Source organism: Pseudopipra pipra, chromosome Z, assembly GCF_036250125.1.
Source record: "Pseudopipra pipra isolate bDixPip1 chromosome Z, bDixPip1.hap1, whole genome shotgun sequence".
Taxonomy (NCBI): Eukaryota; Metazoa; Chordata; class Aves; order Passeriformes; family Pipridae; genus Pseudopipra; species Pseudopipra pipra.
Window position 1 is genome coordinate 34,893,833 of NC_087581.1, and position 23,760 is coordinate 34,917,592.

The window sequence follows — 23,760 nt, forward strand, 5'->3', positions numbered from 1 at the left end:
TTTTGGGGATGCATATTGAATTGACACAGCGTTGCAAAATCAGTTATACATTGAAAAAATTTTATATCTTTTTTCCCCTTTTTTATTTTACAGAGAAATTTATCACATAAAAGAAATGATTGAGTCAGTCAAATTAAGAAGGCAGTGCATGCTGGATTTCTACTCACATTATGAACATCTTTGTGAACTTCAAGGCTCTGTCCCACTGAAAGCTGTGAAGGCTAACCTGACTCAGAATGCTATTGATCTAATTGTAGATCACATCAAAGCTACTGACTGGGCACCACTTCTGAATGCTATCAGGCATAATAAGACTCTGACTTCTATTGGAATAAGATGTTTACATCAACACGGTCTTGAAGAATCAGGTCCGTAGTGATGGTTATAAAAGTTAAATATTTTGATGTATGCCTGTTGCAATTTGTTGCATAAAACTTCTGTATGATTGAATACATGGGGGGAGGAATTGTATTGCCTAAGGAATTATTTCTATTTAAGAAAATATGCAAAGAAAAGCAAGGTGTGATTGTGATTGCTTTTAAGCCAGTAGAGACTTGATTTTACTGATATGTAATTTCTGTTGTTTACTAGGTGTTGAAAGATATAAAACTTACTTTAGAAGGAGAACTCCAGCAACTCTGTCAAAAGACTTAACTGGCCAACTATGCAAAGCTGTGAAAGGCTGTCTTAGTATATCAGATGTACTAAAAAATTTAGAACTGCAGGGTTTGCTTCTGAGGGAAAGGGATCTAACACTTTTAACAAAGGTGAGAATATATTAGTATACAGATAGATGGCACATATGCCCAGAATAAAGAATAGTAGCAACTAAATTTTCTAAGTATCTGTCACAGACAGGGATGGTTTTCATCTAAGTTATATATGTGTTATGCATAATACAAATGATTCTGTTGAGATATTTACTATAACCTAGTTTTTCCAAATGTTTCAATATCACATTCATCAAGCCTTAGTGGAAAGATCTTAGCAACATCTCTGGTATGTGTTTGAGGCATATAATGTATGCTTTTGACTGAAATTACTGTGCATGTACATGATAGAAGGAAAGTTGTGGGACATCAAGGACATAAAAACTGGTCTTCAAGATGTATTACTGGAACACTTGAACTTGCTAGTGAGTGGCTTCTAGGAAAGGAAGTTCCTCTTGTTCTAAAGAAATGAACCAGCTTTAACTGAACTTAAAGGTTTGTGTGTTTTGACCTTCCTCTGAACCCCTAGAGTTTCTTGTAGGGACCACAGAGTTTGTGCGTTTTAGGTGACTTGGTCTTTTCTCTTTTTTTGCCTTTAAAGCCAGTTGACAATATTGTTTTATTCTTAAGGGCTTGGCCACAGCTTCATCTCTGGAGAGTGTCTCTTTAGCCCACTGTCCAATTGGAGATGGAGGGTTGGAAAGTAAGTTCAGAATCAAAAATGTGTAAATATACTTTTCTCTTTTTTTTTTAGTTTCCAAGTAGGTCAGCAAGTTTTTCAGTATTTCCATTCCTGTTTTAAATTTGTCTATAATGATTAAAATAATAATCCTTCCTTTATTCTACACGATTCAACAACTTCTAAAGACTTGAATTTCTTCTCTTGATGCTAGTAAATAGCGATACTACTTTATAATGATGTTTTTATTTGTATTTAAAACAGTATTTATATTTCTTAACTCTTTCCTGAGTTTACGTAAGTAAACTGAAATAAAATATGTTCTAGGTTGTTCAAATACTCTTTTTAAACATTTGCATTAGAAATGTATAAACCTAGAAGACTTTATTTAAAATATACTTCTTACGTAACACTGTTTATTTGTCAAAGCTTTTGCCTGTTAAAGCTGATTTAGCCTCTTAATAGGGCAGTGAAAAACTGTTTTGATAATCTGGAAGTCATGTGTGTAGATAACATGCATTCTTTTTTGTTCTTCAGCAATCTGTCAGAGTATAAAGAATGCAGCTACTATCAGATCTGTAAACTTCACGGCATGTAGCCTCACATGGCGAGGGGCTGAACATATAGCAAATGTATTAAAGGTAATTTAATAACTTTCTTAGAACAAAGTGTTCACAAGAACTTAATATATTTGATTTTTTTCTTTTACTTTCAAGCTCTAAATCCATTAAAGCACTTTGCAAGGAGCATATGTGAGTACTGAAGTGTACAGTCCTTCTGAAAGCTGTGACTTTATATACCAAAAGTAGCTTGGTTTACTAATGTGGGATTTAAATATTTCAAGTATTCTTAAGCACTGGGCAAAAATAATTGATTTTACAGTTCAGAAGCTACTGATTAACTAACAGTAAGTATGTGACTAGTGCAATATTCTAATTAATGTTAACAGTGGTTTTTGTGAAAGCACAGAATTTTGTAGTATGTATGCATTTCCTGTTCAATGTGTTGAAAGTGTCTGTCTGCCAAAAGAAGGTAAAAAGATATTTTGTTGCAAAGTTTAATGATTTGTATTGCAAACTGGGTAATCTGAACAAACATGAGTTAACTGTAAGGTTTAAAAATTACTTGCATTTCTTGAACTCCAAAACAGTATAACTGTTTTTCTTTATATCAGCACTCAAGCCATTGAGCATGAATTACAAAGAACGATAACTTGTGATCTTTTCATCAATAATGGCCTTGGCTTTGCATTTGTTAACAGTTTCTTTGTTTGCAAAGCACCAGGCAATGAGAAGACATGGTGAAGCTTGGGCTGAAAGCCTGCGTTACAGGAGACCTGATCTTGAATATATGACAGGCTTGAGACGGGTTACTTTGAACTGCAACATGCTTGTTGGAGATAGAGGAGCAAGTGCCTTTGCAGACTGTCTAGGAGAGGACCTTTGGCTGAAAGGTATTGCAAAATAGACTCTTAAGATATGGTAGTGGCAGGCAGAAAACTTAAAATTGTCAGTTATGACAATTGCCGCCAGAAGAGTAAGTCGCTATGCATTTGGGGAAGAATACTCTTTTTTTCAAAAGAATTTTCTCTTTCTCTTTTGAATTGCCAAAGTATCCAAGTACTTTTGTGTTATCTAGTATTGTTCTCTAGTATTTTGGAGAATTAATTTGTTCTACATTATATCTGTACAAAATTACTAAAGGTGGTGGTGTAAATCATAGCATTCTGTACATGGAATCAAATACCTGTTGAAACTGTTTTATAGTTTGAGGCAGGTTTAAGATAAGATGCATACTGATGGGAGAGGATCAGGTTAGAGAATACTTAAACAAACTGGACAAACAGTTGTCCATAAGTCCTAATGGGATGCATCCACAAGTGCTGAGGGAGCTGGCTGATGTCATTTTAAGGCCACTCTCAATAATCCTTGGAAGAGCATGGTGATTGGGAGGACAGGTGCATAAGCACTGGAGGATAGCTAATGTCACCCTTATCTTTGAGAAGTCTGGGAAGAAGGACCCAGGAAACTAAAGGCCAGTCAGCCTTACTTGGATCCCTGGGAAGGCAGGGTTGGGATGCCATCTAGAGGGACCTCAGCAGGCTGGAAAAGATGCTGATGGGAACCTCACAGAGTTTAAGGAAAGAAAGTGCAAAGTCCTGTACCTAGGCTGGAATAATCCCATGCACCAGAACATGCTGGGGTCTGTATGGCTGAAAAGCAGCTTTGTAGAAAGGGTCCTGCAGATCCTGGTGGACAACAGGCTGTCCATGAGCCAGCAAAGTGCCTTCATGGCAAAGAAGGCCAATGGTATCCCAGAGTACAATAGGGAAAGACTTGTGAGCAGGTTGAGGGAGGTGATTCTTCCTTTTAACAAAAGTGAGGCCACATGTGGATTCCCTAATACAGGAGAGAACTGGAGCTACTGAAGAGAGTCCAGTGAAGGGCCACTAAGATGATGAAGGGACTAGAGCAACTCTCATTGCAGAACAGACTGAGGAAGCTGGGACTGTTTGGCTTGGAGAAAAGATGGCTCAGAGTAGGGTCTTACAAGGCATACAAATATATTGGAAGGGAGGCTGTAGAGGAGTTGGAAACACTCTTTTTGGTGGTACTTGGTGACAAGGCAAGAGGAAGTGGGTACAGATTAAAACACAGGAGGTTTCTCCTGAACGTCAGGAAACTTTGTCACTGCGAGGATGTCCAAACACTGGCACAGGTTGCCTGGAGTGGTTGTAGAGTGGTTTATATTACTTCCTTTGCAGTTGTTAACAGTTATTTAAGTTGATTTAAAATACCAATTTAAATTTTTAGTTTTCTTCTTTTAAAGTAATACTCCTGTTTTACACATGGCTGTTATCATGTCCCTGTTTCTTATGCTTCATGCTCTATGAAATGGAGATTTTCAGCAGGTGTGGGTTAATTTTTTTAGATATTGACTATTAAATTAAATTATTAACTAAATATCACTAGTGCAATGAATTTTATTTTTGTTTTACCTCCTTAAACATTTCAGCACTTGATTTGCAGCAGTGTGGAATATCCAATGAGGGAGCAAGATCATTATTAGATGCTCTTCAAACTAATACAACATTAGTGGTACTTGACATAAGAAAAAATCCATTAATAGGTATGTATCTGTGTCTGCCTTTGTCTTGTTTGTGTGGTGGTGTTTTGTTTTTTTTTCTTCTTCAGTAAGTATATGTGGGAAGGTAAACTGCTTTTAAGAAATAAAACCATGCCACAGTAATTCGCTAAACATTTTTAAAATTAGGGAAACAAGAAGGGTAGGTAATGTATACTGCTTATTCAATGATCTCTTTGTTCACATAAAGAGTTGTCTCATACAAAGAATTCTTAGTCATGTATTTCAATTCATTCTAGGTCACATTCTGATGAAAAACATTATTGAAAGAGTTCTTAAGAACGGAAATAGTGCTAATTCAGAGGTATGTTTTACGGATTTTGGAATGAGTTTGGGGTTTTCTTTGTAGCTGCCATTGCATTTGTTTTTTTTTTAAAGGACAACTTTGTTCAAAATGAATCTAAAGCAGCTATTCTAGTTGTAAACCGAAGTTTGACTTTTAGGCAGTTTAAAAACCAACAAACCCCACTATGTTGGGAAAAACAAAAACACTATCAGCAACATGATATTGTATTGGGCTTTTGTATGGTTTCTCATGGAATTTAAGGTGTACCATGTAAAAAAACCAGAATATACATTTAATGAAAAGAAAAATGGAAATGTGTGTGTACATGGGCATTACTGTAGAACGTTAAATAAATATTGCTGCCGGAGGGCTTTCTACTACATGTGTTCTTATTAACATGGTAATAATAAATTTTCATTAAAAGTAAAGGAAACTGCAATTTAAAATTCAAAACTTAATTTATTTTGAAACTTACTTCATGTCACTAATTTATATAATTAAGATTTTTTTTTAAGTTACTCAAGACTGTCCTTTCCAATGCAAACCATCTAAGAAAACAGAGTTCAGTTAAAGTGCAGTACGCCCTTTCATCTTTATCTAGCAGTCCACAGAGAGTTCACAGTAATGTGCATAAACTGAATATCTGGAGTATTTATTATTAGATACACTGTTCAAATACAAAGAAACCTGATTCAGCTCCCAAAGGAGATAGGAAAGAAATGAGTGTTCTTTATTTCACAGAACTGCAGCTATCCCAGTTCTTGTTCTGGAACTTATTACTCTTTTCAGTTTGAAAAGACTTAAAACTCAGGGCTGTGGATCTGTAGGGAGTATCTAATAATCTGAGAATTTGTGTGTAAAATTCCTTGAGGATTAGTACAGTTCCCCACTTCAATCTCTAGAAGACTTCTTTTGAGAAATTGACCTTGGTTGTGAGGCTCTATCTTCTTGGCAATCAATACTTGCAAAATGTTGGAGGGATCACATGAAAATTGCATCTCTGTGGAAAGTCAAACCATGAAAAGAAGCAACTCTGGGGAATCTCCCTTATACTAAGAGATAACTCGACTCAAGATATTAGTTTTATAATTTGCCACTTAGTGCAGTATCTAAAGTTTTACTGGCAATTCTTCATATTTCATTAACAACATGAATGAAGAAGTACTGACTAGCAGTCAGTACTTGATAAGCATCTTATTATTCCACCAGTCCCAGCAGTCCTTCCATCCTCTTTTGCGTAAAACCTGGTTGTTTCTCTTTGTTTTTCAATAGCATGTAGGTGATTGCCTTTTGGGTTGGGTTTTCAGGTTTGCAAGAAGAGTTAGTTCCCTGCTGCTAATTTATGCCTTTAAATTTGGTGGGCAGCTAAAACAAAAGAAAGTTGTATTATTTTAGCAGCACTGTGTAGCAGTATAATGAATTGTAATTGTGGATATGACTGAGTGTAATAGGTGGTGAAAGTTTGTGGAGTTTCTGAGAGACTGAATAGGTTAAAGGAAAAAGCCACTGAAAGTGTGTATCAGGTTTGAGTGGCCAGGTTTTTGTTTGGTAGGGGTGGCTTCTGTGAGAAGCTGCTAGAAGCTTCCCCCATGTCTGGTAGAGCCAGTGCCAGTTAGGTTCCTTGATGGACCTGCTGCTGGCCAAGGCCGAGCCAATCAGGAATGACAGTAATGCCTTTGTGATAACATATTTAGGAAAGAGAAAAAAAGTTGTGTGGCAGATGAAAATTGCATCCAAAGAAGAGCAGAGTGAGAACACGTGAAGAACTCTGCAGACACCAAGGTCAGTGGAGAAGGAGTGGGAGGAGGTGCTCCAGGCAGCGGAGCTGAGGTTCCCCAACAGCCCACGGTGCAGCCCATGGTGAAGCAGCTGTGCCCCTGCAGCCCATGGATGTGAAGAACAGGGATGCATAGATCCACAAGCAGTCAGTGGAGGAGACCCACACTGGAGCAGGTGGATGCCTGAAGGAGCCTGTGACCCTCTGGGGGGCCTGTATTGGAGCAGGGTCCTGGCAGGGACCTGCTGACCCAAGGGAAGAGGAGCCCATGCTGGAGCAGGTTTTCCTGGTAGGACTTGTGGGTGGCCCTGTGGGGGACCCACACTGGAGCAGCCTGTGCCTCAAGGACTGCACCCTGTGGAAAAATAACCCACATTGAAGCAGTTCATGAAGAATTGTTACCTGTGGGACGGACTCAGGCTGGAGAAGTTCATGAAGGACTGTCTCCCATGGGAGGGGCCCTGCAGGGAGCAGGAGAAGGACTCCCCTTCCTGAGCGGCAGCAGAAAGCAACCTGTGATGAACTGACCATAACCCCCATTCCCCATCTCCCTGTGCCACTGCAGAGGGAGGAGGTAGAACTTAAGAAGGAAGGAGGGGTAGGGGGAAGGTGTTTTTAAGATTTATTTTACTTCTTATTCACCTCCTCTGATTCTGTTAGTAATCAATTTAATTAATATCCCCACTTTCAAGTGTTTTGCCTGTGATGGTGGTCGGTGAGTGATCTCTCCTGGTTCTTATCTCAATTCATGAATTCTTCGTTATATTTTCTCTCCTCTGTCCAGTTGAAGAGCGAGAGAGTGGCTTTAGTGGGTACCTGGTGTCCAGCCAGGGTCAACTCACTACAAGCTGTCTATAAAACCAGCTGCTTTCAAAACATAGTTTTAATATTTTGCTGTCTTTGTACTTGGATGCAACAAAAGCAGCAGGCACTTAGACAAGAGACAGGTTACTGGTCTACATGAACTTTAGGGTTAACCTAGTAAAACTGCCCTTTTATGTGTCTTGTAAAACAGAATTAAGATGCTCTTAGATGTTTACAATTTCATTTTATTCTTTGTCTGTTTTCAGCTTAAAAAGAACAATTCATTGTCTTGAGGAGCTAGATGCAGCTGTAGACCCTGCAGAACTTACCCAAGGATTATTTGAGTACCAAGTGAAAAAAAAAAGTTTTTCTTGCCAATGATAAATTTGGACTAAATTTGGTTGGTTAGAGCACAGTAATGGCATTTTAATCTTCCTGTGCTTTAGATGGGAATAACTTTGCTGTACAATTCCTCCTACTCTGATGTGGTGTTTAAAGCTGAGAAAAACTTTGCGTTAATGTCATCTATATTTCCTTCAACAGCTGCTTAGCAGTAGACCCTGTATTAGGGATGCACATTGAAAAACAATTGCAGTGTAACTTAAGAGTCTCTACCAGGAGTAGTGAAACTTTATCAGGGCAAAGGGAAGCTTTAAGAATAGAGCTATTGCTGTAAGGAAATGAAGTTTTAGTACAGCTGTGGTCATCACTGTGATCATCACTGATCACTTTGATCATCACTGTGTCTTAATTTTAGTTTGAGTGCTTTTACTTTGTAAGGATGAATTTTCTTTACAAGGCAGTGAAAATACAACATCGTATTTTTTGAAATACTGATATTGGTAATGCAAAATTGTGCTAGGGAAGCTTTTATTACTCTGGAGAACTTTGGCCTGAGCCAGCCATTCCTATCAAGCCAGTTTTCTGAGAATGAAATGCAGAAGCCAGAGTTGTCTCTTTATAGGGTTGATGCTGTGGGGTTTATGCTATAAAAGATTATAGGGTTGATGCTGTGGGGCTTTTGCTATAAAAAAAGTGTTTTGCACAGGAGATAGGAAAATATCAGATGGGATATTATAATTTTGTGAACACTTTCTGATAATGTAGCACTCAGACTTGCATCAAATCTATGTTCGAATTTGGGCTTTGTGGGACTTCTGGTTTTTTTCCTAATTTTACAGTTTACTGAGTTTTCTGTAAGTACCAGACAAGTATATATGACAAAACCCTCTCCTATTTTAAATAAGTACCTCTTTAGCTATCAGTTACTAAACTGATTTATCTTTCTTTAAAAAAAAATTCCAGTATAAGTGGCTGACATCTCCATCTTCCAAAGATGCTTTGAAAAATAGACCAAAGAAAAGAACTATTGTCCTAGGAAGTGGTCGAAAAGGAAAAGCTACTATTCGTATTGGTAATACCATCTTTATTTTCTCTGACTACAGTAAATTTTGTCAACAAAATTAATACTTAAGAGCTTTAATTGTAAAATATACAATCTTAGTGTTTTACAGAACACTTGTCTCCAAAAAAAATCAATTTATTATTAATTCAGTAGTACATCTTCTATCATCACTGGTATCTATAGGAAACTTGCTTTTGTTTTTAGTGCTGCTAGATAGTGGCTGGAGAAACGGTAGGACATGCTGACTTAAATATGTGGAAGAATTGCACGTATTTATTCTGAGTGCATCCTCTCCACAAGCTTTCACTTCTGCAAAGCTTGGCTGTAGTAAGTTGCCTAGTTCTTCTGCTGTTGTAACCTTTCTGTAGCAAGCTGTCCTCTGCCAGAACAAACAAACATGCATTTTTTACTGATGTACAAAATGTTCTAAGATATTTTTTTAAACTTCATGTAAACCTATTATAAATAGTATGTTTAAAATAAGATAGGTATCTTGAATATTTATAATTTAGTACTGATAGCTGCAATACACTTTTTCAGTAAGCTACTAAAAATTTCAATGTAATACATTTGACTATCTCTCATCTTTGCTCTAGTTATCTGGAAACAGAGAGGTAAGCATAAATCAAATTGAAGTCTTTGTACAAATAAACTGTGGTATCAGGGTGGTGGAAGAAGAAAATGCTTGACATATATAGTTGTGGTGGTGTGGGTAGGGGTTTTTTGGTGTGGGGTTTTTTGGGTTTTGTTTGGTTTTTTCCCTTCCTCTTTCTTTTTGTTTTTTGGTGTGTTGTGTTTTTTTTTTTTTGAGAGAGAGAGGGAGTCAGGAGGTGAAATCTATCTTGTTTACTATTTTGAGACGGAATTGAAATTTTGAATCCCCTTACCATAATTATACATGTCCATACCATTACAAAATCAGTTGTTTTATTGATCTCAGAGAAATAATAACCCTAATTCCCACTAGTTTAACTGTATGAAATATTAGGTGAACAAATTAAGTTTTCTGGACTTGTTAGTTTCTGACTTAGCAACCTGAGTTAAGAGTGATCATCCACATTAGGTTTCTTTTCTGAATCTACTTCAGTAGTGTATGATTTAAACAAAAACAAAAGACTGGACTGGTGAACATGACTTTTTTTCATTACTAGTTCTCTTAAGTGAAGAGATTGCCAGTGTTAAGTACAAGCAGTCCATGAGTGCCAGCTTTATTTTTAAGCATTTTGCCCACAAATAAACCAATGTTCTTCACACTCAAGCCACTAGAGGGAAGTTTGAAGCACATAGATAGTTTTATTGTCTACCTGGATTGTCTCCCATGTGAGCCAATGGAATTAGGTATCTGAAATTAGTAATGTTCATAAACCTCTTCAGCTTCAAAATTTTACTTCCTTTTTGAATAACAGCTTGTCTTAGCTGCATCAGCCTAATGTAGCAGTTAAGTACACTGGCTTAAAATTGCAAGTTTTTGGACACTTTAGCGTAGTTAGACTGAATGGCAGATTTCCTACTTATTATTAATAATAGTTATATTAATAGTCCCTGTTATTACACAGGAGGTGTTACTTAGGAAGAATATGCTGTGAATTTGTATGTAAATAATTAGGTATAATGAATTCTCTTTTCTTCTAATCTTGCTGTTCAATACAGGACTATTGTCTAAAAAATCGGTAAGTCCTGGGAAAAAAACTACATCTGTGAAAGAGAGTTACTCACCAAAACCACTACCACCAGGCACAAAAGGCTTCCTTCCTTGGCGGACTGCAGAACGTGCAAAGAGATGCAGGTGAGGTTTTCATAGTACAAGGGAAAATAATAAAGCATAAAATCAGCATCATAAATATAGTAGAGAACAGTGTTAGTCTTTTTAAAATATTATTTGAAAGTTACACATACAATTTCATATTGCATCCATAATTTTTTCTGTTTATATAAATTTTGGGGATTTTACATAAATTCTGTTCTAGTAAGTATTTAAAATACACAAAAATAAATGATGGCCATAGGAATTTTCAGATGTAGCAAAAAAACCCAGCAGAACCAAGCCTACCTTGCCTGCTTGTTCTTTTGTTAATAATAATTTATCAGATGTATCATAGCTGAAGGTGCAAGTTAGTGTTGTAAACTTTGTAGTATAGTTGATTTGGCATTTGATGCCTAGGTATTTTTTCCACCTCTTCTTTCTGCTTCATTTCCCCCAATACAAGCCTAATTATTGTGATCATCTAAGTCCAGTGACTTAAAATAAAACTAAAAAAAGTTATGTATGGAAGCTCTCTTTTGAAACAGCTTTTGTTTGGGTTTGTTTGGGTTTCTTTTAAATCTATACCCTAGACTTTGGCCTTGCAAAATGGAGACTATAACTATTTAAACAAAAAAAATTCCTTAATGCTCTATCATAACTGTAGTTATTAAACTTATTTTTTAAAATTCTGAGCACCAAATTCTCCTCTTGACTTTAGTTGAAAATAATTAACTAAGCAAGATGCCTACTGAAGATATTAATGTTAGCATCCAGTAATGTTGCTCTAAATCATGATTAGGTAGGGGGTGCTAATAGTACAAAGTGAGGATCTAATGAGGGTTAAAGGGATACAGTGCAGTGTCTAATGCTGTTTTTACTCTTGTGCTTCACCTGCCCTAGAATCCTGTATTTGGAAGTGAATGTAGCAATCGTGACATTACAAACATACTATCTCAGAAGTGTTTTGTTGGTTTTTTTCCCTAACTGTAGAGGTGGGGCTCTGGATCGTACTGGAGAATTGCCAGTGGAGATTCAGGTACTGTTTCTCTCATAGTGGTTTCCTTAGTAGGTGAATGCCAAAAAAAGATGAAAATATTCTTTCTCAACAGAATTTATTGTCTAAAAGTTAAGACTGGAACATACTTTTAAAGATAATCTATCATGGAAGTGCAAAAAAATAGTTTACATCAGCATTTGGTTGAAACTTCTTTGCTACTTAGTTTACTTCCATTTCTGTCTCTGTATCTTGGTTTCCTGGTCATATGAACAAGCTAGGTTGGAGTATGGGCACAATCCCTTCAGAGGCAATAAGGAGGATTAACAGCATTTTTATCTGAAGGCTTTTGCACCATCTTTTCTGTCTTGGACTTGGATTACTTACTTGTGTTTGAATGGGTCTGTGAACTGCTCCAGAGAAGAAAAATCCCCACTTTCTTCTGTCTCCTTTACATCTCATTTCCATCTTCCCTCCTACCTTGCCCACTGTAGAATAGCTGGAGAAGTGCATTTTTGTATACTAATAAATTAAACTGGCTCACAGAAGGGTGTGATGGTTGCTCACTTATACCCTGCTCTGGCATAGGCTTCCCATGGACTGCAGTCCTTTGGGAAAACCTGCACTGCCACAGGATTCCCATGCACTGCAGCTCCTCTGATCCATCTGTCTGCTCTGACATGGGTCTTGCCTGGCTGGAGTGAGAGTATTGGCTCCACCATGGAGCACCTCTTCCTGCTCCTAGTCTGCTTTTCCCTCTGTTTTTTCTCACTCTCTTTGTTCCCACCTCTTCTTCCTGTCTGGCATTTTTTGCCCTTTGTTAAACCATCTCACCCCGATGCTCAAACAGCTTCACTGCTGGGCCCAGCTCTGCCCTGCAGTGGGTCAGATGGAACCAGGTGTCTGACGTGGGGTAGCCCTGGCTGTGCCTCACAGGGACCCTGTTGCTAAATCCTCACCACATGTACCCAATATATGCACACATAGGATTGATTTTTTAATATTGTTTTATGCAAATTTATTTCAAAATTATATAGCTGGACAATGTATATACATTGTCAGGAGCTCTAGGAAACAACTGTATTTAAATTAAGCTTTTGATACAATTTAATCTTTGATTTTTGCTGCACATTGTAATGCTGTAAGTGGGTGTGGTTTTCTGGTGTAATTAGACAGGTGTTCCTGTGAAAGTGACAGTAGAAAGTGCTTCTACATTTGATACTGAAGACACAGAAGATTTAGATGATGTCATCCACTATCCTGATCTGGCAAAATCAATTGATAAGATTAATGTAACAGAGTATCAACAATTAGAGGTAAGAAGCATGTTCTGTGCCTTAGGCTCCATAAAGGCAAGTTATATCAATTAAACCATGTTTTATTCAGAAAACTGTTGTTAAGCAAATAAGTAGCCATGGAGTAGACATAACATAGCCTGTTATGTCACACAGGGATTCATTTCAGAAGATGTATGTTAAATATTCACTGGATGTTTGATTTCTTAATATTATAATACAGATATATACGCTATAAGCATATTGTCAAATCAGTGCCTTAATAAGAAAGAACTTAACTTAGTACACACAACTGCAATATATGTAATTTCTCTGTTCCAGTCTTGAACCATAGTTTGCAAATCTTTCGATCAGTGTTATTGCTTGTTGTATTTTCTTCCAAGTATTTCCTTTATAAAAGTAATTTAATGTTATTTCTGTTGTATTTTCTTCCAAGTATTTCTTTCATAAAAGTATTTTAATGTTATTTCAAAGAGCTAAAATATGGTAATGACTGTTGTGTAAAAATAATTACAAAAATAGCTGAAAGAGTGTTAGAGCTTCATTTTATAATTCAGTTTAGGGTGGCTTAGAGCAAAAGGACTGTACAAATACTGCAATACTACTAGACTTTTTTGGGGATTTTTTTATTTGGTTTTTTTTTGTTTGTTTTGTTTGTTTTTTAAACCTATGTAAACTTTTTCTTTAGACCTACCTTTTTTCTCTCTAGAACTTTTGTTCAGGAAGGTTTCAAGGTTTTCACATGTTGCTGAGACTTAAAGTTGTATAGGGACTTTCTTTGGGGGTGAGTTCATTACTGTTCATGTGTAATTTATCAACATTGTGGTGTGTTGGTGGCTTCAGCACTTATCAAAAGCATTGTGTATGGAATCATAGAATTCCATGTCATGTGAAAATCGCTCGAAAAAGTTCTATGTAGGAAGTACTGTGCTTTCAGGAAACACTTCATGTATTTATTCTTGGTGTTTGGAGAGGGAAGAATATTATCTTCAGGACACAGGGCAGAGGCAGATATAACTTGTGCTTTGGGGAAGGGTTGTCATACTGACCTATGACATCAGTGTTACCTGTACAGCAACTGTAAGGAAGGGATAATTTGTGATTAATTTGGGCTACCTTGGAGGTAAAACTACCAATTTTAGCAGCCTACCCCAAAATTGATTTTAAATTTTCTGTGCTTGTAAAACTCCAGATTTTCCTGACTTTCTGAATTTGAAAACCAAAATACTTTTTTATGCCATGGTTGCATATCAGATGCACTGTTTAAGCAGTCTGCAGCTGTTCCTGTGCCTCACCTATCCTTGTTATTATATTGACACAAAGCAGGTTTCACATTATGGCAGAACCGAACTACCAACTTGTCACCATTGAATGGGGATGTCTATTTCCTCTCTGTGTCTGAGTGCTTTTTCATTTCTTGCTTCAGTCTTTTCCTCTTGTGTCTTTTTTCATGTTTTTCTAAGTTGATTCAACTTGCTGATATGGAGAAAACCCATGTAGTTGAACAAGGAGAGTGCAAAGTCCTGCACCAGGGAAGAACAACCTCAAGCACCACTATCTGCTGAGGGCAGATCATCTGGAAAACAGTGCTGCAAAAAAAGGCCCTGGGGGCTCTGGTGGACACCAAAGTTGAACGTGAGCCACCAGTGTACCATTGCAGCAAAGGAGGTGAATAGCATGCTGGACTCCATTAGGAGGAATGTTATCAGCAGGCTGAGGGAGGCGATCCTTCCTCTGTGCTTGTGAGGTCACAGCTGGAATACTGTGTCCAGCTCTGGACTCTCCAGTACAAGAGAAATGCGGGCAGACTGAAGAGAGTCCAACAAAGAGCCACAAGGATGGTTAAGGGACTGGAGCACCTCTCCTGTGAGGAAAGGCTGAGAGAGCTGGAACCGTTCAGCCTGAAGGAGAGAAGGCTTGGGAAGGGATAAATACCCAAAGAAGAGGGTGCAAATAGGATGGAGACCATCTCTTTTCTCTGGTGCCCAGTGACAGGAAGTTACACAATGGGCAGAAGCTGAAACATAGGAGTTTCATTCTGAACATCAGGAAACACTTTCACTGTAAGATTAACTGAGCACTGGCACGGGCTGCACAGGGCAGCGGTGGCGTCTCCCCTTAAAAGATATTAAACAACATCTGAACATCTTGTTGTAAGTGGCCCTGCTTGAGCAGAGGGTTGTACCAGATGACTTCCAGAGATCCCTTCCAGCCTCAACCAGTCTATGATATTTTTCCAGGATAGCGTTCAGCTATCTTAACGACTCACATTACTTTATGTGACTCGGGGTGTTTCAGAACCCCAGAGTATGGTAAGTGGCAGAAGTCTGTGGCTCATAAGGCGAGAGAGGAAGTGGAGGACTCTTTTATCTGTATTAATTTGGCTTAGGTACTGTCATTAAACAGCTTTTAATGCCCAGCAGCTTCAGGGAGGAACTTACCTAACTGAAAAGTAATCCACTTTACTGAGAGCAGGCCTCTCAGTAAAGTGAGACAACAGCTGTGCTAGAACAATGATGGGAATGCAGAATTGGAATAAACAGTAAGAGATGGGAACTCCTTAAACTCCCACTTTGCCATGAAAGCTCTCCAAACATTTTATGATGTGACTAAATGACCAGACTTTCACTTTAGTATGCAAGTCCATGAGAACTTCTCTGCATCCTTCTGCCCAGAAAGGGGCTTTAAGCATGGTACTTAGTGAAACAAGTAGTACTTAGTTGTATTTTCTGTAAAAAAAAAAAAATGTCTTGGGTAATGAAAGGCTTTATTTCTGCTTAAATGAAAAATAAGAACTGATAGATACTAATTCCTTCCACTAGAGGGAATCAAATATCAGAGTGGGTTCTGATGAAGAATGTACTTGAGGTAACTCCCATATTTTTAAATTTTAACTAATGATTTAAATGGTGAACTTCACCCTTAGTCTAGTTACCAGGTCAGCTCTTTCCACATATTACTACTTTGTGCATTACAAAGAAGTAGAGATTGCATTACAACTTTTTTTAAAATAAGGACAGCAATGTATTCAAGGAGAAAAACATGGCTAATTAGTTCCTAAATTTTTTAAAATATATTTTAATTTTTTAACTTCAGTTTTATACCTCTGTCTAGTGTTGAATAGTCATACTGCATACAGTAATTCTGAGGGCTATATATGTTTTTGGTATGCAATTTTATCTTAAAGGCTGTCAGTGCTGTCTTTCTGGGCTATACTTCTTGAAGACTTAGTCTTGTAGCTTGGATATACATTTAGCTCTCTCTGATGCATTTTAAAATTTTTTTTCAGCAAAAAGACTAGGGCATTGTGTCAACTAGTGAATTTCTTAAAAGCAAATGAAAGAATAAAGCGTGCATATACTTGTAATTTAATGTTGACAAATATGTTTACACATATTGTAAGGTGTAAGGCATCTTCCTTTAAATGCTAACTTTGATACTGCTTATGAGGAGATGCAGCTGCAGCATTCAGTTTGTTTTTGAAGTCAGTCCATAACCATCCAGAGGGGTCGCAGCTGACTGGAAGCTGGCAAATGTTGTCCCGATTTTCAAGAAGGGCAAGTAGGATGATGGAAGCTACAGGCCTGTCAGTCTCACTTCAGTGCCTGGTAAAGTTACGTTACGGAGAAGATTATTCTGGGAAATATTGAGAAACACCTGAAGGAGAACACAGCCATTGGTCAGTCATTGGTCACAGCCAGCACAGCTTCATGAGAGGAAAGTCCTGCTTATCCAACCTGATTTCTTCTTATGTAATCCACCTAAGTTGATTAAGGGAAGCCAGTTGATGTAATCTTTTTGGATTTCAGCTCCATCTTGGGCCCTGTGCTCTTCAGCATCTTCATAAATGACTTGGACGCAGGACTGGAAGGGATGCTAAGCAAGTTTGCAGATGACAAAACACTCAGAGGAGCTGTTGACTCCCTGGAAGGCAGGGAGGCCCTGCAGAGAGACCTCAACAAATTAGAGGACTGGGCAATCACCAACCAGATGAAGTTCAACAAGGGGAAGTGCTGGATTCTGCACCTGGGATGGAGTAACCCTGGACATCTGTATAGACTGGGGAATGAGGTGCTGAAAAGCAGTGCTGTGGAAAGGGACCTGGTGGTCCTGGTTGATGGCAAGTTGAATATGAGTCAGTAGTGCCCTGGCAGCCAGGAGGGCCAACCGTGTCCTGGGGGGCATCAGGCAAAGCATCGCCAGCCGGTCAAGGGGGGGGATTGTCCCGCTCTGCTCTGCACTGGGGTGGCCTCACCTTGAATATTGTGTGCAGTTTTGGGCACCACAATATAAGAAAGATATTAAGCTCTTAGAGAATGTCCAAAGAAAGGCAATGAAGATGGTGAAGGACCTTGAGGGGAAGCTGTGTGAGGAGTGGCTGAGGTCACTTGGTGTGTTCAGCCTGGAGAAGAGGAGATTGAGGGGAGACCTCATTGCAGTCACAACTTCCTCGTGAGGGAAAGAGGAGCGGGAGGCGCTGATCTCTCCTCTATGGTCATTGGTCCTGAGGGAATGGCCTGAAATGGTGTCAAGGGAGGTTTAGGTCAGATATTAGAAAGAGGTTCTTCACCCAGAGAGTGGTTGGGCACTGGAACAGGCTCCCCACAGAAGTGGTCACAGCACAAAGCCTGACAGAGTTCAAGAAGCATTTGGATGATACTCTCAGGGACATGGTGGACTCTTGGGGATATTCCTGTGTCGGGCCAGGAGTTGGACTTGATGATCCTTGTGGGTCCCTTTCAGTTTGGCATGTTCTGTGATTCTCTGATTCTGTGATCAAATATTGTGTACATTTAAAGTGTGATAAATCAACTTTAAACAAAACAAGAAAAATTCCACATTTCTGTTTAAAAAATTGTTGTAATTTAACTACTTTCTAAGCCATTGCCCTTTGACATTACAAACCACCAATTTGAGGGAAAAGGTCATTGCTGTCACCTTTAAAATTATCTAAAATCTGTCCACAACAAAAATACTATAAAACTAAAGTTTCTAAAAAACACCTTAAGAAAAGTACAAAGATCAGTGTTTACAGAGCCATTGTGCTGTCTGCTGCCTTATACGGATCTGAATCATGCGTCATCTACCGCCACCACCTGCATCTCCTAGAACGCTTCTGTCAACGCTGTCTCTGTACAATCCTAAACATCCACTGGTCAGATTATGTGACCAATACATCTGTTCTAGAACAAGCAGCAATCAAAAGTATTGAGGCCATGTTGCTGAGAACACAGCTGCGCTGGGCAGGACGCGTCTCCAGGATGAATGACCACCGCCTCCCTAAGATCCTGCTTTATGGTGAACTTGCCACCGGCTGCTGCAAGAGAGGAGCCCTAAAGAGAAGATACAAGGACTCCCTGAAACAACATCTCAGCCTTGGCCATATTGATCACCATAACTGGTCTACTCTGGCCTCAAATCGGGAGGCCTGGAGACATGCCATCTATAACGTTGCTGATGCTTTTGAGAAAGCACGCAGGATCACTCTTGAGGAGAATAGACAACGCAGAAAGAATTGTGCCTTGCAGAATATACCACCTAAGGAGTCTTTCTGCTGTGCCTTTTGCAACCTGACGTGCCTATCTCTTATTGGCCTTTTTAGTCACCAACGTGCTTGTAACAAACATGGGTAAAGCCCTTCCCAAATCTTCGTTCGTGAAGCCTAGCCATGATGATGACAGTTTCTAAAGTAGAGTTCCTTGCCAAAAACCCCCTACATCTCAGAAACTTTAAAATACATACATATACATATGCACACACATTATAAATGGAAATGTAAGCATTCTTCAGGTCTGTGGTAGCTATGACTGGTCTTCAAAGCTAGGGTATGGGATTCCAAGTTACATGTCAAGTTGTGAATGCAGAAAATTATGGTCACTATTTCCTGTCTGTGTGTCTGTAAGAGACATTACTTCCACATGTTCTAACGTTGATTGCAGTAAGACTGTGGTACTTTTGGATGGTTCTCCTTAGAGAATTGCCCCCAACTCTATGCCCACGGGTTAGATACTGACTTCTACAGGTGATGCTCATGTGTTCTGATGATAAAGATAAGACTAGCTTTCTAGTTCTAGGGTTAGCTTGGTTGATGCTACTCTAGGGATCATAGGAGTGGGCTTCACTGGGCAGTAGTGACAGACTCATAACCATCACTTAAGAATGGTTGTCACTGTGAGGCCTATATCTAGATTATTCTAAAACCTGCATCTTTGAATCAGATGCAAAAGTCCCTTGCATCTTTTAAGACCTGTGAGGACCTCTTTGTATTTGGAGAAGGATTAGTTTTACTACACATTCTGTTTCACACCAGTCTTCTCAGATGATTGCCTATATGAAGTACAATAGTATGGTCTTGAATAAACTTTTATAGGAAACAAAGGATTTCAGTACTATTCGGATCTCTGCTTCCCTGTAGAACTGGTTGATAAAGTGTGTATAAAAAGCTGTGTCTTTTTACATATAGGTGCTCGTGTATCAAGTGTGTAGAGAAATGAAGAAGTTTTGTATACTGTTATTTCATATAGTCTACCCTCTGCAAAATAGATTAGCTTGATAGTTTTAACAGTTTTCACCTTTCAAACCAGAAGGCTCTGTTAAGGTGTGCAAGAAGAAAAATTCTGATTTGTTCTTCCATGTCAGATGCTGTAATCAAAGATGATAATGCTCTGCTGGAATACAAGAAAATGTAGTATTGCTTATCAAATTCTGACTACTGTTACTGAAACTGAGATTCACCACTTAAAACTAATAGTTAAAAAACACATGTAGGCATCTCATGAATAAGAATAGAATATGTTTATTAGATGTTTGGCTGTGTTCTTGTTAATTCAACACTAAACTTGGGATTGTGAAAATCTTACTTTTCTACTGAAGAAATAAGTGAAATCAGTTGTAAAGAGTACAGTTCTTACAGCTCAGAATTTTGTATTCTTATTGCTGTAAGAAGGAATAAAATCCTGGATAAAGAATACAGGCTGATAATCTAGAGACATGTGCTGCAATTTCATGTTATCTGTTGCAATATTACAAATCTGTTGAACAGATTTCTTCTTAATTTCTTCTTAATTTTTTGCATCCTAGAGTTATGTACTGGTAGACATCTGTCATGTATTTTCGTAGCAGATAAGTTTTTGTTTGGAATGCCATGTGCTAGTTGTTAATTGGACGTGTTGAGTTTTCGTATATTGCATGTTAATCTGACATTTTGAGGTAAATTTCTTGATCGTTTATCTGTGTTTGATAGTTGGAGCTGGAAGAATGCATGTTAAAACTAAAGGAAGAACAAATAGCTAGAGAGAAGGCAGAGGAACGAGTAACAGAGGTAAGATACGTAACTGTTAATGATCTTTAAAGGAGGCACTGATCAAAGTATCCATGTGCTTAATTAGGAGTAATTATCTATGACCACTAGTGTGGTGGCTTCCAGAGTTTCAGTTCAAAGTCGCGTGGATCATTTACTAGTCTAAGGGCAATGATGAAATCTCTGTTTATTAATCTCCTGATCCTGTTCCAGAGCCTTGAACTCCAGATCAAGCTACTCTTTCAATGGGTTTTGTTCATTTGCTGTTTTATGATCTGGGGCATCCTGATACTTATTTTTCTTGAGAAAGTGATTAAATCTGTTTGCAGTTTGCACACATGGATGGTTCTTTGTCTCCCAACTCACTTATCATGACTTGTGCTGAGAACCTCTTTGTTGCAATTTGATATGGTTTGAAGCTGGCTCCCTGCCAAGTCTCCAAACCTTACCACAAGAAGTCCCCCCCACCAAACCAAGGGAGAAGAGGGAAAAAAACCACAAGAGAACCGAAACGAGAGAGAGGCAGCTAAAGCAATATATATATAAATATATTTACACTTATATTGCATTTATATACAATGGAAATATATATACAATTTCAAAAGGAAAAGGGAAGGGGGAAGGGAAAAAAGGAACACAAACAAAATAAAATATACATGATCAGTAGCCCAAGATCTAGCAACTAAAAGAATTAGCAAAAGACTATCTTACTACTCTCCTTGGGACAACAGAAAGTCGTGCTGGAATGACCGCCGGCAACCCCTGTCTCCCAAGGTTGGCAAGGCCTTACCAGGCCTCACTCTCCAACCCGACAGACTCAACAGCAGGGAACCTGCACCTCCAAAGCTGCTGGAAGGAAAGAGAGGGCGAAGGCCTCTCCTCCTTTCTTCTTGTAGCTTGGCTTACGTAAAAATCATAGGGAATACTGGGTAAATCTGGGCACTTCCTTGGTTACAAACTGGTCACCAAGGAAGGCCTAGACTAAACTACCACACAATTATTGTTTATTTTGGCTTATTCTGTACCTTTGATTTTTAAGCTTTGTTTCCACAGGCAATAACCATATTGGATGCTCATCTGCGTGCCAGTTGTTGAGAAGTGCAGCTTAGTTTTACAAAACTGAACAACTTATCACAGTTAAATTGTGAAGTCTTCTTTCTCCTGTCTGCTGTTGCTGACCTAAAAATACTCTTTTGCATCAATAAGCAGAATTTCTTGTAATAGAGTTGCATGTAAGATAGTGTAAACAAATGGATTTAGTTCTTAGATGTGAGTGGAGGGGACTGAAAGTGATGATACCTGTTGAAATTTGAGCACCAAATGGTACCCCACAGTACAGGGAGCAGATATCCACAAAGGACTGCACTCCACAAGGTTCATTGTAGAGATCTTGTGCAATCATCCACATCCTCCTGTAATGTGATTTGCACCAGTGGGCTCTTCTGGGTATCTGTTGTTTGAATATTTAAATGCTTTTTCGTCTAAACACCCCCTGCAAGAAATCTTTCTCTGTCATCCTAGACTGGTTGGATGTAGCACCTTGCTTCAAGAGAGCAAATAAACCAACTAGGAGTAATCTTTAAAATTGTTCATTTTGATGCTCATTTAACATTGCAGCATACTACAGAATGTATAAATTTTTTGCCCTCTCATAATAAATGAAAGAAGGAAAGCCTGTGGTAGCATATGATTGCATAGCTGTAATCTTAAATGAGTGTCTGAGTTAATGCTTCCCTCAAACACAAAACCTTGTATATCCTGCAGTTATCATTTAACTTTTAGTCTGTCATCAGTTTGATTAATATTCAGTGTGGAGAAAAATTGAATCATCCTTAACTTTCAGTTTTCAGATGCACAGTGCAGGGAAGACTTAACAGTAGTATGCATTGCCTCTGATACAGAGGGGTGAATATAAGGAGAACATTGGCCTTCGTTATGTTTTTTTTACTAGTAAAATAAATTCTTTGGTGTTAATGTATCATATAATATACTCACTACTATATTGAAAGCTAATTTTTTTCTGCTTATACTTGCTCTGTAACATTCTGTACATGCTGAAGACAGTCCTGAGCCAGCAGTTTTGAGTGCCTGCAGCAATATCACTATGGTAACATAGAATTACAGCTGTGGATAAACAGATCTGCACAGAGCTCAATATAACAGTGCCTGGAATGTGTCTGGTACAGCAAACTCTGTATCTGTTACATCAGTTACTATGGGTATTTTACTTTGTGATGCTGCTCTTTAGGCTCGCAAAGGTGAGGTTTGATATTTTTGGTTTTTTAACTTAAAATGAAAAAAATTTCTTTTTTTCCCCCCCACTCCACATAGCTGGAAATTGAAAATGCAAGATTAAGGAATCTAAATATCTCCCTATCCGAGGTTCTTCAGGCACAGTCAGTAACCAGCACGATTTTGGAAGATGAAGGTGTTCTAGGCAGCATTGAGAACTCTTTTCAAAAGTTTCATGCTTTTTTAGACCTCCTTAAAGATGCTGGGTAGGTTGTCACTTTACTCAAGTCTTCCTGTTTCTCCTTAGATCTTTTCCCGAAATTATTTTCACAATGAAGTATGCTGCCTTCTACCCCCCAGATTTATAGAACTGTAATTCCAAAGAGCAAAGGAAAATAAATTAGCCATGTACCTTCTGTTTAGTCTTTTCCTAGTGGGAAGAACGTGATCCAAGCACAGTTCATGTATCTGTCCTTGGAAAAGGCTTTCAAGAAGCCATTCTGAAAGAGCAGAAAGCTTCTATTCTAACATGTTTCCAAGTCTTTATTGAATCACATGTGGCTCTTAGCATTCCCATGAGATGAAAGGCTCAAAATGCAGTTGAATTGGCTTCAGAAAGTGTCCTATTGCCTTGTGCTCTCCATTTTCTAATTGAAGTATGGAAATCTAGATAAATGAATCTAGTCTCTATTTAAATTCTGGGTTATTTATTATTATTTGAATTATTTTAGAGAGTATTGATTAAAGTTTGTCTTACCACTGTACCTGCAGTTTCTCATAGGGTGGTTCATCCTTCCCATTTGTCAAAGAATTTCAGCTTAAACCTGATTTGTAAAGCTTATGTAGTCAGGCATGGCAATCCCATCCACAAGAATAAAGGAATGCTATGAATATATATTGTAGTCTACTCTGCATATTCAGAGAAGATCAAAAAAGATATTATTTGCCTCCCACTTCCAAACTGTAATGATGTAACTCAGAACAAGTAACAATGGTCTCAAGTTGTCCCAGGTTTAGACTGGATATTAAGAAAAATTTCTTCACTGAAAGGATGGTCAGACATTGGAACACACTGCCCAGGGACATAGTAAAATCACCGTCTCTGGAAGTGTTCAGAAAATATCTAGAAACTAAACATCTAAAACTTTTTTTAGTGATGGATCTGGCAGTGTTAGATTAACAGCTGGACTTGATGATATTGGAGGTGTTTTTCAATCTTAATGATTCCATGATTCTACGATTCAAATTTGCTGTAAAGGTCACCCCAAGGCTGTGTTCTGATTTTGTGACAATCAATTTGCAGAGCTGGCATTACTTCAAGACTTAATTCAAAACTTTTGAGGAAGGGACAAAGGCATTTTCACTACATGAAAAATATTTTACTATACAG

The 23,760-nt window shown here is 38.3% G+C and overlaps 1 protein-coding gene across 9 annotated transcripts in view; it reads left to right on the top strand.

Moving 5' to 3' along the window:
* Window positions 1–23,760, top strand: part of CEP78 (centrosomal protein 78) — a 28,677-nt gene that overhangs the window by 2,162 nt on the left and 2,755 nt on the right. For 4 of the 9 annotated variants that reach the window (XM_064641580.1, XM_064641579.1, XM_064641583.1 and 1 more), the window contains exons 2-15: window positions 94–368; window positions 592–767; window positions 1,341–1,413; window positions 1,927–2,030; window positions 2,668–2,842; window positions 4,405–4,518; window positions 4,773–4,837; window positions 8,706–8,814; window positions 9,402–9,419; window positions 10,456–10,591; window positions 11,450–11,585; window positions 12,716–12,859; window positions 20,082–20,159; window positions 22,470–22,636. In XM_064641580.1, coding sequence (XP_064497650.1) covers window positions 116–368; window positions 592–767; window positions 1,341–1,413; window positions 1,927–2,030; window positions 2,668–2,842; window positions 4,405–4,518; window positions 4,773–4,837; window positions 8,706–8,814; window positions 9,402–9,419; window positions 10,456–10,591; window positions 11,450–11,585; window positions 12,716–12,859; window positions 20,082–20,159; window positions 22,470–22,636 — 1,748 coding nt within the window. In that variant the 5' untranslated portion in view covers window positions 94–115. The remainder of the gene's footprint in view (window positions 1–93; window positions 369–591; window positions 768–1,340; window positions 1,414–1,926; window positions 2,031–2,667; window positions 2,843–4,404; window positions 4,519–4,772; window positions 4,838–8,705; window positions 8,815–9,401; window positions 9,420–10,455; window positions 10,592–11,449; window positions 11,586–12,715; window positions 12,860–20,081; window positions 20,160–22,469; window positions 22,637–23,760) is intronic. The other 5 variants (XM_064641584.1, XM_064641586.1, XM_064641585.1 and 2 more) reach the window with 3 other exon arrangements.